The sequence below is a fragment of the Oryctolagus cuniculus genome, chromosome 1 (assembly GCF_051225735.1).
Source record: "Oryctolagus cuniculus isolate XC-2025 breed Fujian yellow rabbit chromosome 1, ASM5122573v1, whole genome shotgun sequence".
In the NCBI taxonomy this organism is placed as follows: domain Eukaryota; kingdom Metazoa; phylum Chordata; class Mammalia; order Lagomorpha; family Leporidae; genus Oryctolagus; species Oryctolagus cuniculus.
Window position 1 is genome coordinate 201,844,991 of NC_142867.1, and position 15,347 is coordinate 201,860,337.

General features: G+C 57.0%; 1 protein-coding gene and 1 pseudogene across 1 annotated transcript; both read left to right on the forward strand.

Annotated features, from left to right (window-relative positions):
- The first annotated feature begins 3,070 nt into the window (after positions 1–3,070).
- FOXE1 (forkhead box E1) lies at positions 3,071–4,201 on the forward strand. Its single transcript, XM_070054789.2, has one exon. It carries the CDS (start codon positions 3,071–3,073, stop codon positions 4,199–4,201), a length of 1,131 nt encoding a protein of 376 aa, XP_069910890.1.
- A 6,881-nt stretch (positions 4,202–11,082) lies between these two features.
- LOC149128822 (pyruvate dehydrogenase E1 component subunit beta, mitochondrial pseudogene) lies at positions 11,083–14,498 on the forward strand (annotated as a pseudogene).
- Positions 14,499–15,347: the final 849 nt, after the last annotated feature.

Genomic DNA, 15,347 nt, shown 5'->3' on the forward strand with positions numbered 1-15,347 from the left:
GATCTCTGGACTCAGCAAATCAGGGAATCCAACTGTTCCCTGGTGTAGTCATGGAATCTCCAAGGTACAGGTTCTTTTGAAATGCATGGTTTGATCTGAACAAACTCCTAGGGACTAGATTCTTAGGGGTCTTTTGTCCATGAAAATCTTAGAATCCCAATCTTGGATGCTAAATCTGGAGCACAGGTATAGCAACACTCGGACAAGGAGGAATCCGAATTCCAGGAGAATGGGGGTCACAAGACCAGGGTGGGGGGCAGGAAATCCTGAGATGTGCGGCTTTTACCTAGAGGCACTGGAAGTTAACCATAGAGAACCATGAGGTCCCAGGACCGATTATCAAAGCATACAGTCATAAATATTACCGCAATAAATAATGGATCTTAGCACTAACACTTTGGCATTAAGGAAGTGAAGAGTTGTGGATTTATAGGCTCCAAATCTTCCAGATGTTCCTGAACAGGAATTCATTTAAATAACATAAACTTTAGACCTTAAAAAATATCTAAAACTGGAGAAGCAGCAGGCTGCAGTAGTGGCATCATATGTGTTTTCAAAGGCAGCACCTTAGTCCCAGCATTTTACTATACAGGGGTCTTCCAAAAGTTCATGGAAAACATGTATCATGGAGGAAAAAAACTATGCATAGATTTCAATATTTTTTGCACAAAAATTAACTTATCTTTTAATTCTATTTTCCACAAACTTTTAAAAAGTATCCCCCTATAGGGACTTTGATCGAAAGTTTCAAGCCATAGAAATACAATCGTAGAGAATCACATCCTTTGATTTATGGAATCATGTTAGAATGACAGTACAGAATTTAAGGTCTGGAAATTCGGATCTTAGAATTTTGGTAACAGAAAACCACCAGCGTTCCTCCACCCCCCTCCCGCCCACCCCCCAGTAACAGGTCTCAACATATAATCCGGTAAAAATTTAAAAGAAAGCTCTTCGGGAAAACGAAACAGAACGAAACCTGGATTTTCACTTGGATACTTTGGAAGAAGGCGCTCGGGGCTCGCTGGGGGAGTCTGACGTCCCGCTCCGTCCGCGGCAGCGCCCCTCCCCAGGGCAGGTCGTTGGGCAAACGCACAGGACAACCGCTTCCCACCCACCCCACCCCCCGCCCCGCACCGGGTGGCGGAGCGCAGCGCTGGCTTGTGCCTCGATCTTCCGAAAGCGGGTGCCGACGCCAGGCGTGGCTGAGCCTGACCTCAGCTCACGGCGGCCAGCAAGGACGCGGCAAACCGCACCCCTCCCCAAAAAGCCGTGCCACCCACTTCTAGCCAAGACCCTCCTCTTGGAGTCCCCTTGCTCCCCCGCACCACCGCCTCTCCGCGACCTGCACCCGGGGCGTGCAGCCTGGAGCTTTCTGAAGCCGCACGCAAGTCCGGAAACTCAGGGGGTAGAAAGGGCTTCAGGGGAATGCCACATGCCCTGCAGCCCCCAACCCTCAGAGCAGAAAACCGAGGCCCTGCGAGAGCGAAGGGACGCAGGCCAGCGGGGCTGCGGCGGCGCACGCATCCCTTCGGGAGCCGCAGGGATGCCTGCACACTCGCGAAGCAAACGGGCCCCGTCCACCCACCCCTTCCCGGCACACGCTCTCACCATGGGAGGAAGGAGCCGCCTGCCTGCCCTTGGGGGCGTCGGAAGCATCTGGAGGGACCCCTCCCAAGGGGAATCGGAGGGGTCCCGGGTTACCGCAAGTGGGCAAGAGCGCAGTCTGCGTCGTAACTCTCGGTGACAAAGAGGGGTCCCGCGCCACACAGACAGCGCGAACCCTTACACCGTGGGGTGGGGGGAGGGGGGCAGAAAAGGGAAGTGGCCACCTCTGGCACCGGGCTGGGAGACGCCGTCCCTAAAAGAGATGCAGGCTGGAGGCTCGGCTCCGGGCGAGGCTGGGGCTCCCTGCAAGCCCTACCTGCCCGAGCCGGCCTAGGAGCCGTCGACTGAAGGTTGGATCATCCGCAAAGGGCTCGGGAGCCAGTCACACGGAACCTCCCCCTCCCGCCCGCCACCCCACATTAATCCAGCGCCCCCTCGGCCGACTCTCACCCTCTCAGGACATTCCCTGCGAGTCCCAGCCCTGCGCCAAGGCCAGGAAAGTCCGGGAGCGCCGAGGTCTCCCACGGCGGTCCCCGGAGCCTGCGCGCCTCAGTCTCCCCGTCTGGGCGCGGAGGGGGCCGGCCCGGGGGATCTCCAAGCGCCCTCCCCTCTCTGACGTTGCGGGGCTCCCGCCGCGCCGCCTCCGCCGCTTCTACCTGCAGAGGTGCGCCCCGGGGGTGCGGGGGGGGCAGTCGGGGGCGGGCGGGGAACCGGCACCGCCCCCACGCTTCCTGGCGCCTTTAAGGAGGAGAAGCCAGCGGAGGGAGGAGCTGGCCCCGGGTGTGTGCGAGGGAGCGCCTCGCTCGCCGGCAGGTCCCCAAAGCCAGAGGAGTCCAGCGCCGCGGAGAGGAGCAGTCGCGCGCCCCGCCTCGGCCCGCGCCGCGACCTCGCGCCCCGCGCCTCGCCGCCCCGCTCTTGGCGCGGCCCGCAGCCTTGGCCACGGAAAGGACGCTGGGGCGGCCCTCGCCAGAGCGCCCCGAGCCTGCACTAAACTACCCTCGATTCAGGCCTTCGGGCCTGCACGCTTGACCTCGACAGCTACTCTCGGACCAGTGTGGACCGGCGACCAGCCTCGGCCACCCCAACTCCAGGCCCCACTTAGGGACTTCTCGACCGCTTGGCACCGGCAGCCAAGGACCCGCCGGCCCGTGACGGGAGCCTGGTCCCGGTTCCAACGCCGCCGCCTGGCCTCGAGCTCCGGACCACGAGCTGCGCCGTCAGTGGGCGGGACACTGCCGGGCCTCAGCCGGCACCGCACGACCGGAGAGACCCGCGGACGCCAGCGTGCCCCAGCCCGGGCGACCGTGCTCTCGGTGCCCGCCCGCCGGGACCCCCCAGCTCTCGGCACAGGGAGCTAGCGTCCATCCGGAGGACGCGGCCTGCAGTGCCCAGAGCCCCCCCAACCTCGACCCTCGACAGCGGCGGGCGGCGCGGACGCCGGGGGCTGCGGGACGGCCGTGCCATGACGGCCGAGAGCGGGCCACCGCCGCCGCCGCCGCCGCCGCCGCAGCCCGAGGCGCTGCCGGCCGTGAAGGAGGAGCGCGGCGAGGCGGCAGGGGCCGGGGTCCCCGGCGAGGCTGCGGGCCGCGGCGCGGGCGGGCGGCGGCGCAAGCGCCCCCTGCAGCGCGGGAAGCCGCCCTACAGCTACATCGCGCTCATTGCCATGGCCATCGCGCACGCGCCCGAGCGCCGCCTCACGCTGGGCGGCATCTACAAGTTCATCACCGAGCGCTTCCCCTTCTACCGCGACAACCCCAAAAAGTGGCAGAACAGCATCCGCCACAACCTCACGCTCAACGACTGCTTCCTCAAGATCCCGCGCGAGGCCGGCCGCCCCGGCAAGGGCAACTACTGGGCGCTGGACCCCAACGCCGAGGACATGTTCGAGAGCGGCAGCTTCCTGCGCCGCCGCAAGCGCTTCAAGCGCTCGGACCTGTCCACCTACCCGGCCTATATGCACGACGCGGCGGCCGCCGCAGCCGCTGCCGCTGCCGCAGCCGCCGCCGCGATCTTCCCGGGCGCGGTGCCCGCCGCGCGCGCGCCCTACCCGGGAGCCGTCTACGCCGGCTACGCGCCGCCGTCGCTCGCCGCGCCGCCTCCTGTCTACTACCCCGCCGCGTCGCCGGGCCCGTGCCGAGTGTTCGGCCTGGTTCCTGAGCGGCCGCTCAGCCCGGATCTGGGCCCCGCGCCATCGGGGCCGGGTGGCTCCTGCGCCTTCGCCTCCGCCGGCGCCCCCTCCACTACCACCGGCTACCAGCCCGCTGGCTGCTCCGGGGCTCGGCCTGCCAACCCCTCGGCCTATACGGCCGCCTACGCAGGCCCCGACGGCGCGTACCCGCAGGGAGCGGGCGGGGCGCTCTTTGCGGCGGCCGGCCGCTTGGCAGGACCCGCTTCGCCCCCCGCGGGTGGCAGCGGTGGTGGCGTGGAGACCGCAGTGGACTTCTACGGGCGCTCATCGCCTGGCCAGTTCGGAGCGCTGGGGCCTTGCTACAATCCTGGCGGGCAGCTCGGAGCGGGCGGCGGAGGCGCCTACCATGCGCGCCATGCCGCGGCCTATCCCGGCGGGGTGGATCGGTTCGTGTCCGCGATGTGAGCCGAGCGTGAGGACCAGAACGCACAGATACTTCGGCAGCCCACACGAACTGACTTTCCCCGAGATCCGAGGACGGGAATGGAGAGAGGACCTGAACTGGGGAGCGCGTGGCGGGCGCACCGCGTCCACGTCCGGTTTGCTTTGTGAACCGCGAAGTGGGGAGAGGCAGGAGTGCCACGTGGGGACTGACACCAGGAAACCCTCGATGGGACGAAGCCGCACGGGACACGCCCTTTGGCCTTGCATTACAGGGGAAGCGCCTGGTGCTTCCCGCTTCCCGGTGTTGCTCGAAACTTGGGCCTTTGGTTACTGCAATAAAGGGCGCTCCTTTCTTCTTAAAGTGAGGAGGACAAAGGTGCAAAAGTAGCCCCCACCCCCATTTTTTAATGGAAGAAAATCTGCCCGGTTGACATGGGCTCATTTTCCTTGCCTCCCAGAACCTGCAGACCCGGCTCTGGTTCTGAACTGTGCCCCAGCTCCGCGGGTGGCCGGGACCCTCAGCCCCTCTGCCACACAACCGCGTTGTGGGGTCCCACCCTCCCCCACGTTCTCCTTAAGGCTCCCTCATCTAGGCTGCTCCCCCCGCCCCCACCTATTTGTGGGCCACCCAGAGCGTAAACCCCGGGTCCAGGAAATTGGAACCACACTGGTGGCAAGGGTCTAATCTAGGATTAGCTCCAGGCAGTGATCATATCATAATTTATTGAGTCTTGTAGGATGTTCTGGTCATCCTACAGCTGTAGCCGCCCAGTCTTAAACTGGGCTTTCTGGGGAGGCAGGTGGATGCACCCACTGCCCGCTGTTTGCTGTGCAACAAGCAACCCCACACTGATACCAAATTAGTTCAAGACAAGAGGTCTCAGGGGAGCCAGCAGGTGCTGTTTCTAGTAGTTGGGGCTGGCTCTTCCATCGCTGGTACCCTCTGCACCCTTCCCAGGCCAGAGAGGGAGAGAGAGGAGCTTAACTGGGGCAGGCAGTGAAGGAAGCTTTAGAAACAAACCTGAATTTTTAACTCCATTTTGAATCTTGTCTGAGCAGCAGACGCACCCAAAGCAGAGAGAGTGAGCAGCTCTCCCACCTTCCTCTTGAGAAATCTTGGAACTTTCGGTTCTGGAGTGGAAATTTCCAGCCTTAAGTATTTCAGAGGCTCCACGTGCAGCCTTGCGGTCAACCTGAGTGTTCGGCTGAACCGTTTTCATCAAAACCCGTGAGCAAGTGAGTTCTGTTCAGAGAAACTCGGCCCCTCTTGGCCTAGTTAAGTAGATGGGGAAGACCAAGTGGGGTTGTGGACAAGAAGATGGCGTAAAACCCAGTGGTCTTTTTCAGTTTTCTATTTTGGGGACTGCACTATCCTGTTCACAAAAACAGGCGAACTTACTTCAGCCCAGGCGGGGATTTGTCCGACAGAAATACCATGCAGACCACATATGCGACTTTAAATTTTCTAGTATCCATGTTAAGGTAGTAAGAAGAAAAAGATGAGGTTAATTTTAATAACATATTTAACTCAAAATACCCGAAAATACTATCGTTTCAACATATAGTCAACATAAAAATGGTTGAGCTGTTTCACCCTTTTTTCCATAGTAAGTCTTCCAGATTTGGGGTGTATCTTGCCCTCACGGCCAATCTAAATTTGAACTGGCCCCACACCTGCTCAGCAGCAGCCTTGAGAGGCTGGCTAGTGTGTTCCGGAGTGCTGGGCCCCCGCAGTCCTCTGGCTTTGAGGGTGGTGGGTGACCCTTTGGAGGTGGGAGGCAGCCTGAGTACTGCTGTTGCCTTCCTGCGCCCAGGTTCCGTAGCCAAGCCTGTGACCTGGAAAAAGTGGAGGTGTCGGGCCTCCCTCCTCCCCCTGGAGTCCCTTCCAGGTGTGAAATTCAAGGGTGCTCCCTGGGCAGCTGGAAAAGTGGCCCTCGCAGGTGGAGAGACCCAAGAGCCCGACACGGAGTTTTCCACCCCAGAGAGCTGTCTTTGGCTGCGCGGCGCAGGCCTGGGTTTGCCACTAAGATAGCGCGGAAGTCGAGCCTTTGTGTCCGAATTGCCAAGCGCCCGGCTTTGCCAGCTCCCGCGAGCCGAACCAGTGCCTTCCCGCATAACCTCGTTCGCGGAAAAGGGAATTCGTGACTGCTGCCTCAGAGGGTCCTCCTGCAGTCCAAGCAGAGAAGTGACAGGAGGGCAGAGGGACTCTAAAATAAACAAACACTGCCCGGTCATGAAGCGGCCTGGAGCGACGCCCAGGGAAGCCCGGGGACCCGGAGAGACAGGATGGGAAAGAGCCGCCGTCTTCGCCCCCACCCTGCCGGCTGGCTCGCGCCAAAGGTGAGGCTGTGACAGCGGCGAAGGCAGCGTCGGCGGAGAGAGCGGCGCGCGACGAAGGATCTGGGGCTGCACGGCGACGGTCCGGGGGGACCCGTGCTCGTGGGGCGCTGGCGACCGAGCGATGGCCTTCTCGGTCTCCCGCGGGCCAGGCCAGGCCGGGCCGGGCCGGGAGCCGCGCAGGGAGCGAGCGCCTCCGAGGCAGCGCGCACCGCTCGGGACTTCCACTGCAGCGGGCGCCGGGCGGACGGTGCAGCCTGCGAGGCTCCGCGCGTCCTGGGGACGCCCCAGCTCCAGGAATCCTCGAACCATGGGCCCTCACAGCTTCTTCTTCTTCTTCTTCTTTTTTTTTTTTTCTTCCTGTTTCGAACACAAATCGCCAGCCCTTCTCGGGTGCTGCACCCTCAGCGTCGTGTGCAGGCGCCCCCGGGCACGGGTAATTAGATGCGTTCTTCCCTAATTGCCCAAGGCTCGTTAGAATTCGCCCCAGAGCCCTAACATTTATTTTCTTTCAAATTAACTTTGCTTTGCAATTAAGCTTAGGAAACCAGCAACAAAAGCAGACTTGGCCCGAGGTCGTTTACTACGAAAACGGATTAAGGCAGCCGCGCTCCTCGGGTTAGGGGAAAGATTCCTACGGCCCGCGCTTCGAGGGGGAGGGTCCCGACCTCGGGGGCGAGCTGCGGCGGGGAGCGCACGGCCGCGGCTGGTGCTGGCGGCGGTGGCGGCGGCGAGCTCCGCGGCGCGCAGACCCTGCTTCCAGGCGAGCGCGGGCGCTGACTGCGGGACGGCCCGAGCTGAACCCAGGGCGCGATGCCGCTGCACTTGGCGCGGTTGCCCACGCACCCCCGTCATCTCCTTTACCGAGCACTTCCTGAGAATATTCTGTTATTAAATTTCTTTCTTACTAAAAAAAAAAAATCAGTTCGTGTTCGCTTTGTCGTGTGTGTGTGTTTAAATACAGGCAAGAGAAAGAAAGAGGGAGGGGCTGGAGAAAGGAGGTAGGAAGAAAAATTAGCGAAAATCCGAGAAATCCCTGGCTGTCTCAGAGGAAGCACAGACAGCAGTCAGTGAATAGCATTTCTGGATTTTGTTTTTGTTTGTTTTTACAAGGCACAGGAGGCCTGAGTCGACTTTGTTGCTGAATTGCTGTGTTTTTGTTTAAAACATATATTTGAGAGAAAAATCTTCCATCCACTGGTTCACTCCGCAAACGGCCGCAGCAGCCAGAGCTGAGCCAGGCTGAAACCAGGAGCCAGGAACCCCAGCCTGGTCCCCCACGTGGGTGCCAGGGGTCCCAGCACTTGGGCCAGCAGCCACTGCCTTCCCAGATGTTTTAGCTGAAAGCGGAATCAGAAGTGGAGCAGCAGGAATGTGAATTAGTGCTCTGATATGGGATGCCGGCTTCAGAATCAGCAGCTTAACCCACTGCGCCACAGCCCCGGCCCTGCTGTGAGGCTTTGAACAAGTTCCTCCCAGCACTGGAAGGCTTTGGCTTTAGCTTTGCCGTCTCCAAAACTAGATGCAGGTCCCTTCCACACTCACGTTCTTACTGCCAGCATTGCGGGGCAGCACACACTTCTTGCAAGGGCCAGGAGAGGCTTAGAGCTGGGTACGTGTGTGTGTGTGTGTGTGTGTGTGTACCTTTCCTGCTGTTTTGCACAGAAGCCTGAGGCCTGTCTCCATGGCCGTGCCCTGGGAGCTTGCTAGAAATGCAGAATCTCAGGTCCCACTGCAGATCTGCAGGGTTGCAACCTGCCCCTCCACAAGCCCTTCGAGTGATTCGTATGCAAAAAGGCAGACACTTGAGAACATATTTATATATATTATAGTGTAATATTTATATTGTCGGGAGCAGAGACCCTGGACTAACTTCCAGCAGCCTCCCGCTTCTGGCCAAGATCCCTAACCTGCACTATAGCACAACCTTGCGGCTCTGGCTGCAGAGAGGAGAGAGGGGCGGGGCTGCAAGGGGACAGGGCTGCGCTGGGCTGGAGCATAGCTCCTCCTCCCTTGGGTTTGCTTCCTGAGCCCTGGCCCTTGCAATGCATCCAGCCCTTTGGTGACTGACAGTGGCATTCAACACACGTATATCTGACAGCATCTTGAAAGCTGGGTGCCAGAGCCATGGCAGGAGGCCAACTCCTGACTCCCAGCCAAGACACTTTGGGGACCCTGGGTTCTGGTCTCTGCAGCCTCCCTAAGCACCAGTCATTTGCCCAAGAAGGGGATAAAATCTACCCCTGACCCCTGAACTCCATCAGCCCCTCGGCTGGGATAGTTGAGGACTTGGGAGGGAAGCAAGTCTTTCTTTTCAACCCAATGCCCAGCAGGAAGGGGCCCCAGAGTTCACGGAGATGCTCAGGTAGCAAGCTCGGGGCCCCTGGGGGCCTAAGGAGTGCTCTCCTGCTCACACGCCTTTCTGGAGGACTTGGGTTTCCATCCTCATCCTGTTTCCGAGAAGTGCTGACTCCTGGGTGAGCTGCTGGCATGCCAAATAGCTGGGAAAAAATATCCTTGACGTAAAGCAATTCAGACTGGGGCATGTACCATGCAGGATTGGCGGGGGCCCAGCTTGGGGCAGTGCTGTTCCCAGGATCCCATTGCAACACACCGGGAGCACCAGGACTCTCATCTGGTGCTTGCCTGGTGCTCAGTGGTGGGAATACTAGGAGTATGTGCAGAGCTTCTGCAGCATCAAAGAAGGCACTTGTGACTTGCTGAAGACCAGACAGCCGAGTGTCCAAGCTGGACCAGAGCCTAGCGCTCCTCCAAGGAAGCCTGCCTCACATTATCATCTCAATAAAGGCAACTTGGAAGGAAAAGTGGAGAGCTGGGGGTGGGGTAAAGGTGGGGCTTGGGGGTAGTGTGGAGTGCACCCAGAGGGACTTCCCATCTAGGGTTTCCATTGTATGGATGGGCAAACTGAGCCAGCAGCTGATGGAGTAAGTAGCTTTGAATGGGGGTGGGGGGAGTGCTGTGGCCTAGAGGGTAAAGCTGCCGCCTGCAGTACCAGCATCCCATATGGGCACAGGTTCTAGTCCCGGCTGCTCTACTTCTGATTCAGCTCTCTGCTATGGCCTGGGAAAGCAGTAGAAGATGGCCCAAGTCCTTGGGCCCCTGCACCCATGTGGGAGACCCGGAAGAAGCTCCTGGCTCCTGGCCTCAGATCAGTGCAGCTCCGGCCGTTTTGGCCATCTGGGGAGTGAACCAGCAAATGGAAGACTCTCTCTTTCTCTTTCCTTCTCTCTGTGTAACTCTGACTTTCAAGTAAATAAATAAATCTTTAAAAAAAAAAAAGAATTACCTGGGGGACAGCCATGCAGTTAGTGCTTCTCAAGCCAAATTGAGCAGTGGACAAAAGAAAAAATAGGGCTGGGGGTGATAGAGACCCTTAATGAGCTTGGCACCCTCCTCTCCCTGCCTGGGGCAAAGCCGGCCTTGCAGAGCCGCTGGAGTGGCCCCTGCTGCCTGGTCTCAGGAGAGAAAGTCTGTCTGCTCCCTGTGGAGCACCCTGGGCCCCTCTGCCGCCTCCACACCTCCTCTGCTGAGAGCCCAGGCTGATTCCCAGCTCAGGCCAGAAGGGCTGACCGGGAGCAGAAGCACACAGGGATCAGCTGTCAGCCCCTCCCAGGGAGAGGGAGGCATTGGGAAGTCTGAATCAGTGTGGCTCTCAGCCGTGGTGCAGAGCACTGCTTATCTTGCTATCTGAGAACCCGGGCGGCTTCTCGAGGGTGTGGGCAAAGCAGAGCCCAGCTTTCGTTTCTCAGGCTTGGAGGCATTCAGCCACCGAGAGATGAAGTGTGAGAGCCACTACCCTGTGGGGCTTCACTCCTGCCTCTGCACTCAGCCTCCTGGGGGGCGCCTGCCTCCCTCCTCCATTCTCCTCCCACTGCCAGCTCGCCTTCCTGAAGCTCCGTTCCCGTCCACTTTCTATGGTGGAAAGCCCCAGTTCCTCATCTGGCTCTTGGAACCCTCCGTGAGCCCTATGCCAGCCCCTTCCTGGCCTTATCTCCTGTGGCTCTCCTTCCTGCACCCCCAGGCTCCAGCCAGCACAACACTTGCTGTCCCCCAGATACCCCAATGCATTCCCATTGCCATGAATTTACTCGGACTGCTCCCTCTCCAGGAACCACCTACCTCCAAGGCCACCATCTATAAGGAGCCCCCTTGTCTGTCTGCAGCCTCCCAGTAGGGCTCCCTGCTTCCCGGCGCCACAATCTTGCCGTTCTCATCTTCCCTGTCAGACGCCCTTGAAGAAAGAACAGCATCGGGCAGTGCCATGGCCCATCCTGTGTGGGTGCTAGTTGGAGTCCCTGCTGTTCCACTTCAGCTCCCTGCTAATGTGCCTGGGAAAGCAGCAGAGGATGGCCCAAGTGCTTGGGTCCCTGCACCCATGTGGAAGACCAGAGGAATATCATGGCTCCAGGCTTTGGCTTTGCCCAGTCCTGGCTGTTGTCATTTCAGGAGTGAACCAGCAGATGGAAGATCTCACTCTCTCTCTCTCCCTCCCTCCCTCCCTCTCTCCCTCCTTCCCTCCTTCCCTCCCCCCCCTCCCTCTCTGCCTCTCGTTCTCTCTTTAAAAAAGAAAGAACAGAGTCCTCCCTCCCATGGGGACTGTGCCTCATAGAGCTGGGGTGACCGGATGGACTGTTGAGGACAATTGTCAAGTGGGCAACTCTGTCTAGGGATGAAACAATCTACCTTTTCTGGCATATTCCAGAAGGCATGCCAGATACTATTAATTATGTGCTCAGCCACCTTCCCCTCCTGCTTTGCTCACAGCAACCCAATTTTGTTCACGTTACCTCTGGTCATGTGCTCTAAGATTCATCTGACCCCCTGGGGTGCCCAGGGAGAGAAATCTGGATGTATCTAAGAGAAATGCGAAGATCACTCCATTTAGAGATGGGCACAGGATACTTTCTGTGCCAATGAGATGTCCAGGATAGTCTGCTTGGGACTTCTGGGACATGTTTGCTTATTCTTAAAAGGCAACAGGTGGTAGGAAACAGCCCATTTGCACCTCTGGGTGTGGCTTGAGTGGGACACTTGGAAGTGTGGCAGCCATGCGGCCAGCCTAACAGAACACAGCAGCCCTCCGAGGATGGCCAAGCAGAAAGGTGGGAGGGAGCTGCTCAAAGACTGGTGTAGCTGCCCACACTCACAGCGCTTTGCTGTGTGGTATGGCCCTTGGGATTCGGAGGATGTAAAAGGACTTAGAATATCAGCTATTCGGGATAACAATCCAGTGGTGGGGTAGAGAATGAATTGATGTATGACATTCCTTTGGAACTTCCTGCTGAAGCTCAGTCAAAAGATTTTCTGATTCCTATTGGAAAAGCCAAAATAGAATGCCAAGGGACACACGTAACCGTGGTTGCCCATTCAAGACTTGTGGGCCACTGTTTAGAAGCTGGGACATTATTTTCTAAAGAGGGAGTTGAATGTGAGGTCACAGGTCTGCATACCATCAGACCAATGGATGTTGAAGCCACAGAAGGCAGCGCCATGAAGACAAGTCATCTGGTAACGGTGGAAGGAGGCTGGCCACAGTTTGGAGATGGAGCTGAAAGTTGTGCTGGTGTCATGGAAGGCCCTGCACTCAATGTCCTGGATGCACCTGCTGTCTGTGTCACTGGTGCTGACCTCCCTCGGCCGTATACAGATTCTTGAAGACATCTATACCTCAGGTCAAAGACATCATACTTGCAATAAAGAAAACATTAGACATCTGATTCGGACCTGAAAATCTAGCCATTGAAATTTATTTAAAATCCTTGCTCGTATCTGGATCGTACTGTAAGATCTCACTATTCATAAAGTAATCTCTAGGGCAACAATATGTGTTTTTGTACTGTGTTCAAGTTTAAATATGTCTGCCTGTGGAAAATTCTCCACCATGCTACCCTAGACTCCTGTTTGCTTTTATCCATTACAGTTGCCTTGTTCTTTGAATACATAGAAAATTTTACCCATTGTCACTAGGATAGATACAAATGTGGCAGTCTTAAAGATATACCCAAAATAGATAACTTATATGAATTAAATAAATGTATAATCTACAGTTACTGTAGATTGTTTTGATAAGGAATAAGGAAATTCCTAAATATGAAAAAAAGATAGGATTTCAGAAAGTATATGGGGAATGGAATTAACAGATAAGTTTATTTATTTATTTAAAATTAAATTTAAAATTAAAAAAATTTTTAAAAACTTATTTATTTGAAAGTCAAACCTACAGAGAGGGGTGGGGGAGAAACACAGAGATTTCCATCCTTTGGTTCACTCCCCAAATGGCTATAACAACCAGGGTTGAACCAGACCAAAGCCAGGAACCAGAAGCTTCTTCCAGGTCTCCCATGTGGGTGCAGGGGCCCAAGCACTTGGGCCATCTTCCACAGCTTTTCCATTAGCAGGGAACTGGATCAGAAACACAGCAGCTGGGGCATGAACTGGCACCCATATGGGATGCCAATATTGCAGGCAGTGGCTTGATATGCCACGCCATGCTGGCCCCTGCAAAAATTTTCTTAAATCTACACATTTTTCTTACAATATGCATTTTCTGTGAACTTTTTTAAATTAAAATTTATTTAAAAAAATTTATTGGGACTGGCCGGCACTGACTGTGACATAGCAAGTAAAGCTTCCACCTGAAGTACTGGCATCCCATCTTGGAGCCGGTTCAAATCCCAGCTGCTCCACTTCTGATCCTGCTCTCTGCTGTGGCCTACGAAAACAATGGAAGATGACCCAAGTCCTTGGGCCCCTGCACCTGCGTGAGAGACCTGGAAGAAGCTCCTGGCTCCTGGCTTTGGATTGGCACAGCTCCGGCTGTGCATCCAATTGGGGGGTGAACCAGTAAATAGAAGACCTCTGTCTCTCTCTGCCTCTGCCTCTCTGTAACTCTGCCTTTTAAATAAATAAATAAATATTTTTAAAATGTATTTATTTATTTGAAAGGCAGAGTTACAGAGACGGGGGGAGAGAGAAAGAGAGAGAGAGCTTTCATCCTCTGGATCATTCCCACAAATGGCTGCAACAGCCAGGACTGGCCCAGGCAGAAGCCAGGAGACTGGAACTCCACCCAGGTCTCCCACGTGGGTGCATGGGCCCAAGCACTTAGGCCATCTTCTGTTGCTTTCCCAGACCCATTAGCAGGGAGCTGGATCAGAAGTGGAGCAGCTGGGACTCATATGGCATGCGGTATTAACCTGCCATGCCACAGTACTGGCCCCTTCCATAAACTTTTTGAGGGCCCCTCGAGTATTATCTCTTTGGATCTTCATCACAGTCCTGGGAAGCAGCAAGTCTTGGCCATTTTTTTTTTTCAGGTGAGGAACAGGTCCAGAAAGAGGAGGCAACCAGCTCAAGTTCATGTGACCTCTACATGGGAGGGACTGGCCCCTGCGCCGGTGCTAGCAAGTCCACAGCAAGGAGAACCAGAAGTCTGAGGACTTTTCCTGCCTGGATGTGGGAATCGGGAGGTTTGCTGGTGTGGCCTGGAGCCACCAGAGCCTCCCTCGGGCCTGTGAGTGGGGCGGCTCCTCCACATGCCCCTGACTTACCCCTGTGGGGCATTTGAGGTGCACAGGCCATGTGTGAAACGCATGGGGCTGGTTGCTTCAGATCCTACAAGGTACAATGCTAGGGCCCGGCGCCATGGCTCACTTGGTTAATCCTCTCTGCCTGCGGTGCCGGGATCCCATATGGGCACCAGGTTCTAGTCCTGGTTGCTCCTCTTCTGGTCCAGCTCTCTGCTGCGGCCCAGAAAGGCAGTGGAGGATGGCCCAGGTCCTTGGGCCCTGCACCCATATGGGAGACCAGGAAAAAACACCTGGCTCCTGGCTTCGGATAGGCATAGCTCCAGCTGTTGCGGCCATTTGGGGAGTGAACCAATGGAAGGAAGACCTTTCTCTCTGTCTCTCTCTCTCTCACTGTCTGTAACTCTACCTGTCAAATAAATAAATTTAAAAAAAAAAAACATGAGCCCTCCCCCTGTGGGTCGGTGCCTCCTGTCACCCCACCCCGGCACCTCCCAGCTCCAGCCTGCGCGCGTGGGTCCCACCAAGGCGAAAGCTGCAGGAGCAGGCCCGTAGTTTACAGAACACCTGGGAGAGGCTGTGGGTAGCTGGGTCATTTCCAAATGGATTGCAGGAGAAAGCTAACAAAACAATCTGCAGGCTAAGCATCCCGGGAGCTCAGCCGGGAGACTGACAGCCTGGAATCCGGGAGCACAATGCGCCGACCACAGCCGGGGGCGGGTCCTTCCTCCTTGTGGGAGGAGGGCTGACTCCCTTCCAGCAGGGGCCGGCCTGGGCCTGCCGCAAGGCGAGTGGAGAGTGAAGCCCTATTACCGAAACAGCTTTTCCGCCCAAATCCCACACGAACAGCTTGCCTGAGACACTCCTGCAAGTTGGCCGCCCAGGGCAGGGGGTCCCGCCAGCCACCTCAGGGATAGGCTTCCAGGCCAGGTTTGGTGGAAGATCTCTTCCCACACTCATTCCTCTGGAAGCCCAGGCTGCACCCACTGACCCCTGCAGACTCCATGCGTGGGAGACAAACCTGGAGGCCATGCTCGGTGACAGTCAAGTCTCACCTAGAAGTTTTCCAAGAGGCTGCCAGCTTACCTTTGGGAGATAAGGGCTGGTCCCAAGCCTGGCTCCGACACTTGGGCAAGCCACAGGCCCTACCAACTCCTCTAGGAAGTGGCACCTAGAAACGTGGGCACAGTGGGAGCATGTTTGAAGCCAGGCCACCTGGCTCCCCACAGTAACAACCCCCTGCCAGAGAGCACCCCAGTTCTGAGAGACACTCGGGTAGAAAT

What these genes read in the sequence shown, in the direction of transcription:
- FOXE1 (XM_070054789.2), top strand. Translation starts at nt 3,071, where the DNA reads ATGACGGCCGAGAGCGGGCCACCGCCGCCGCCGCCGCCGCCGCCGCAG.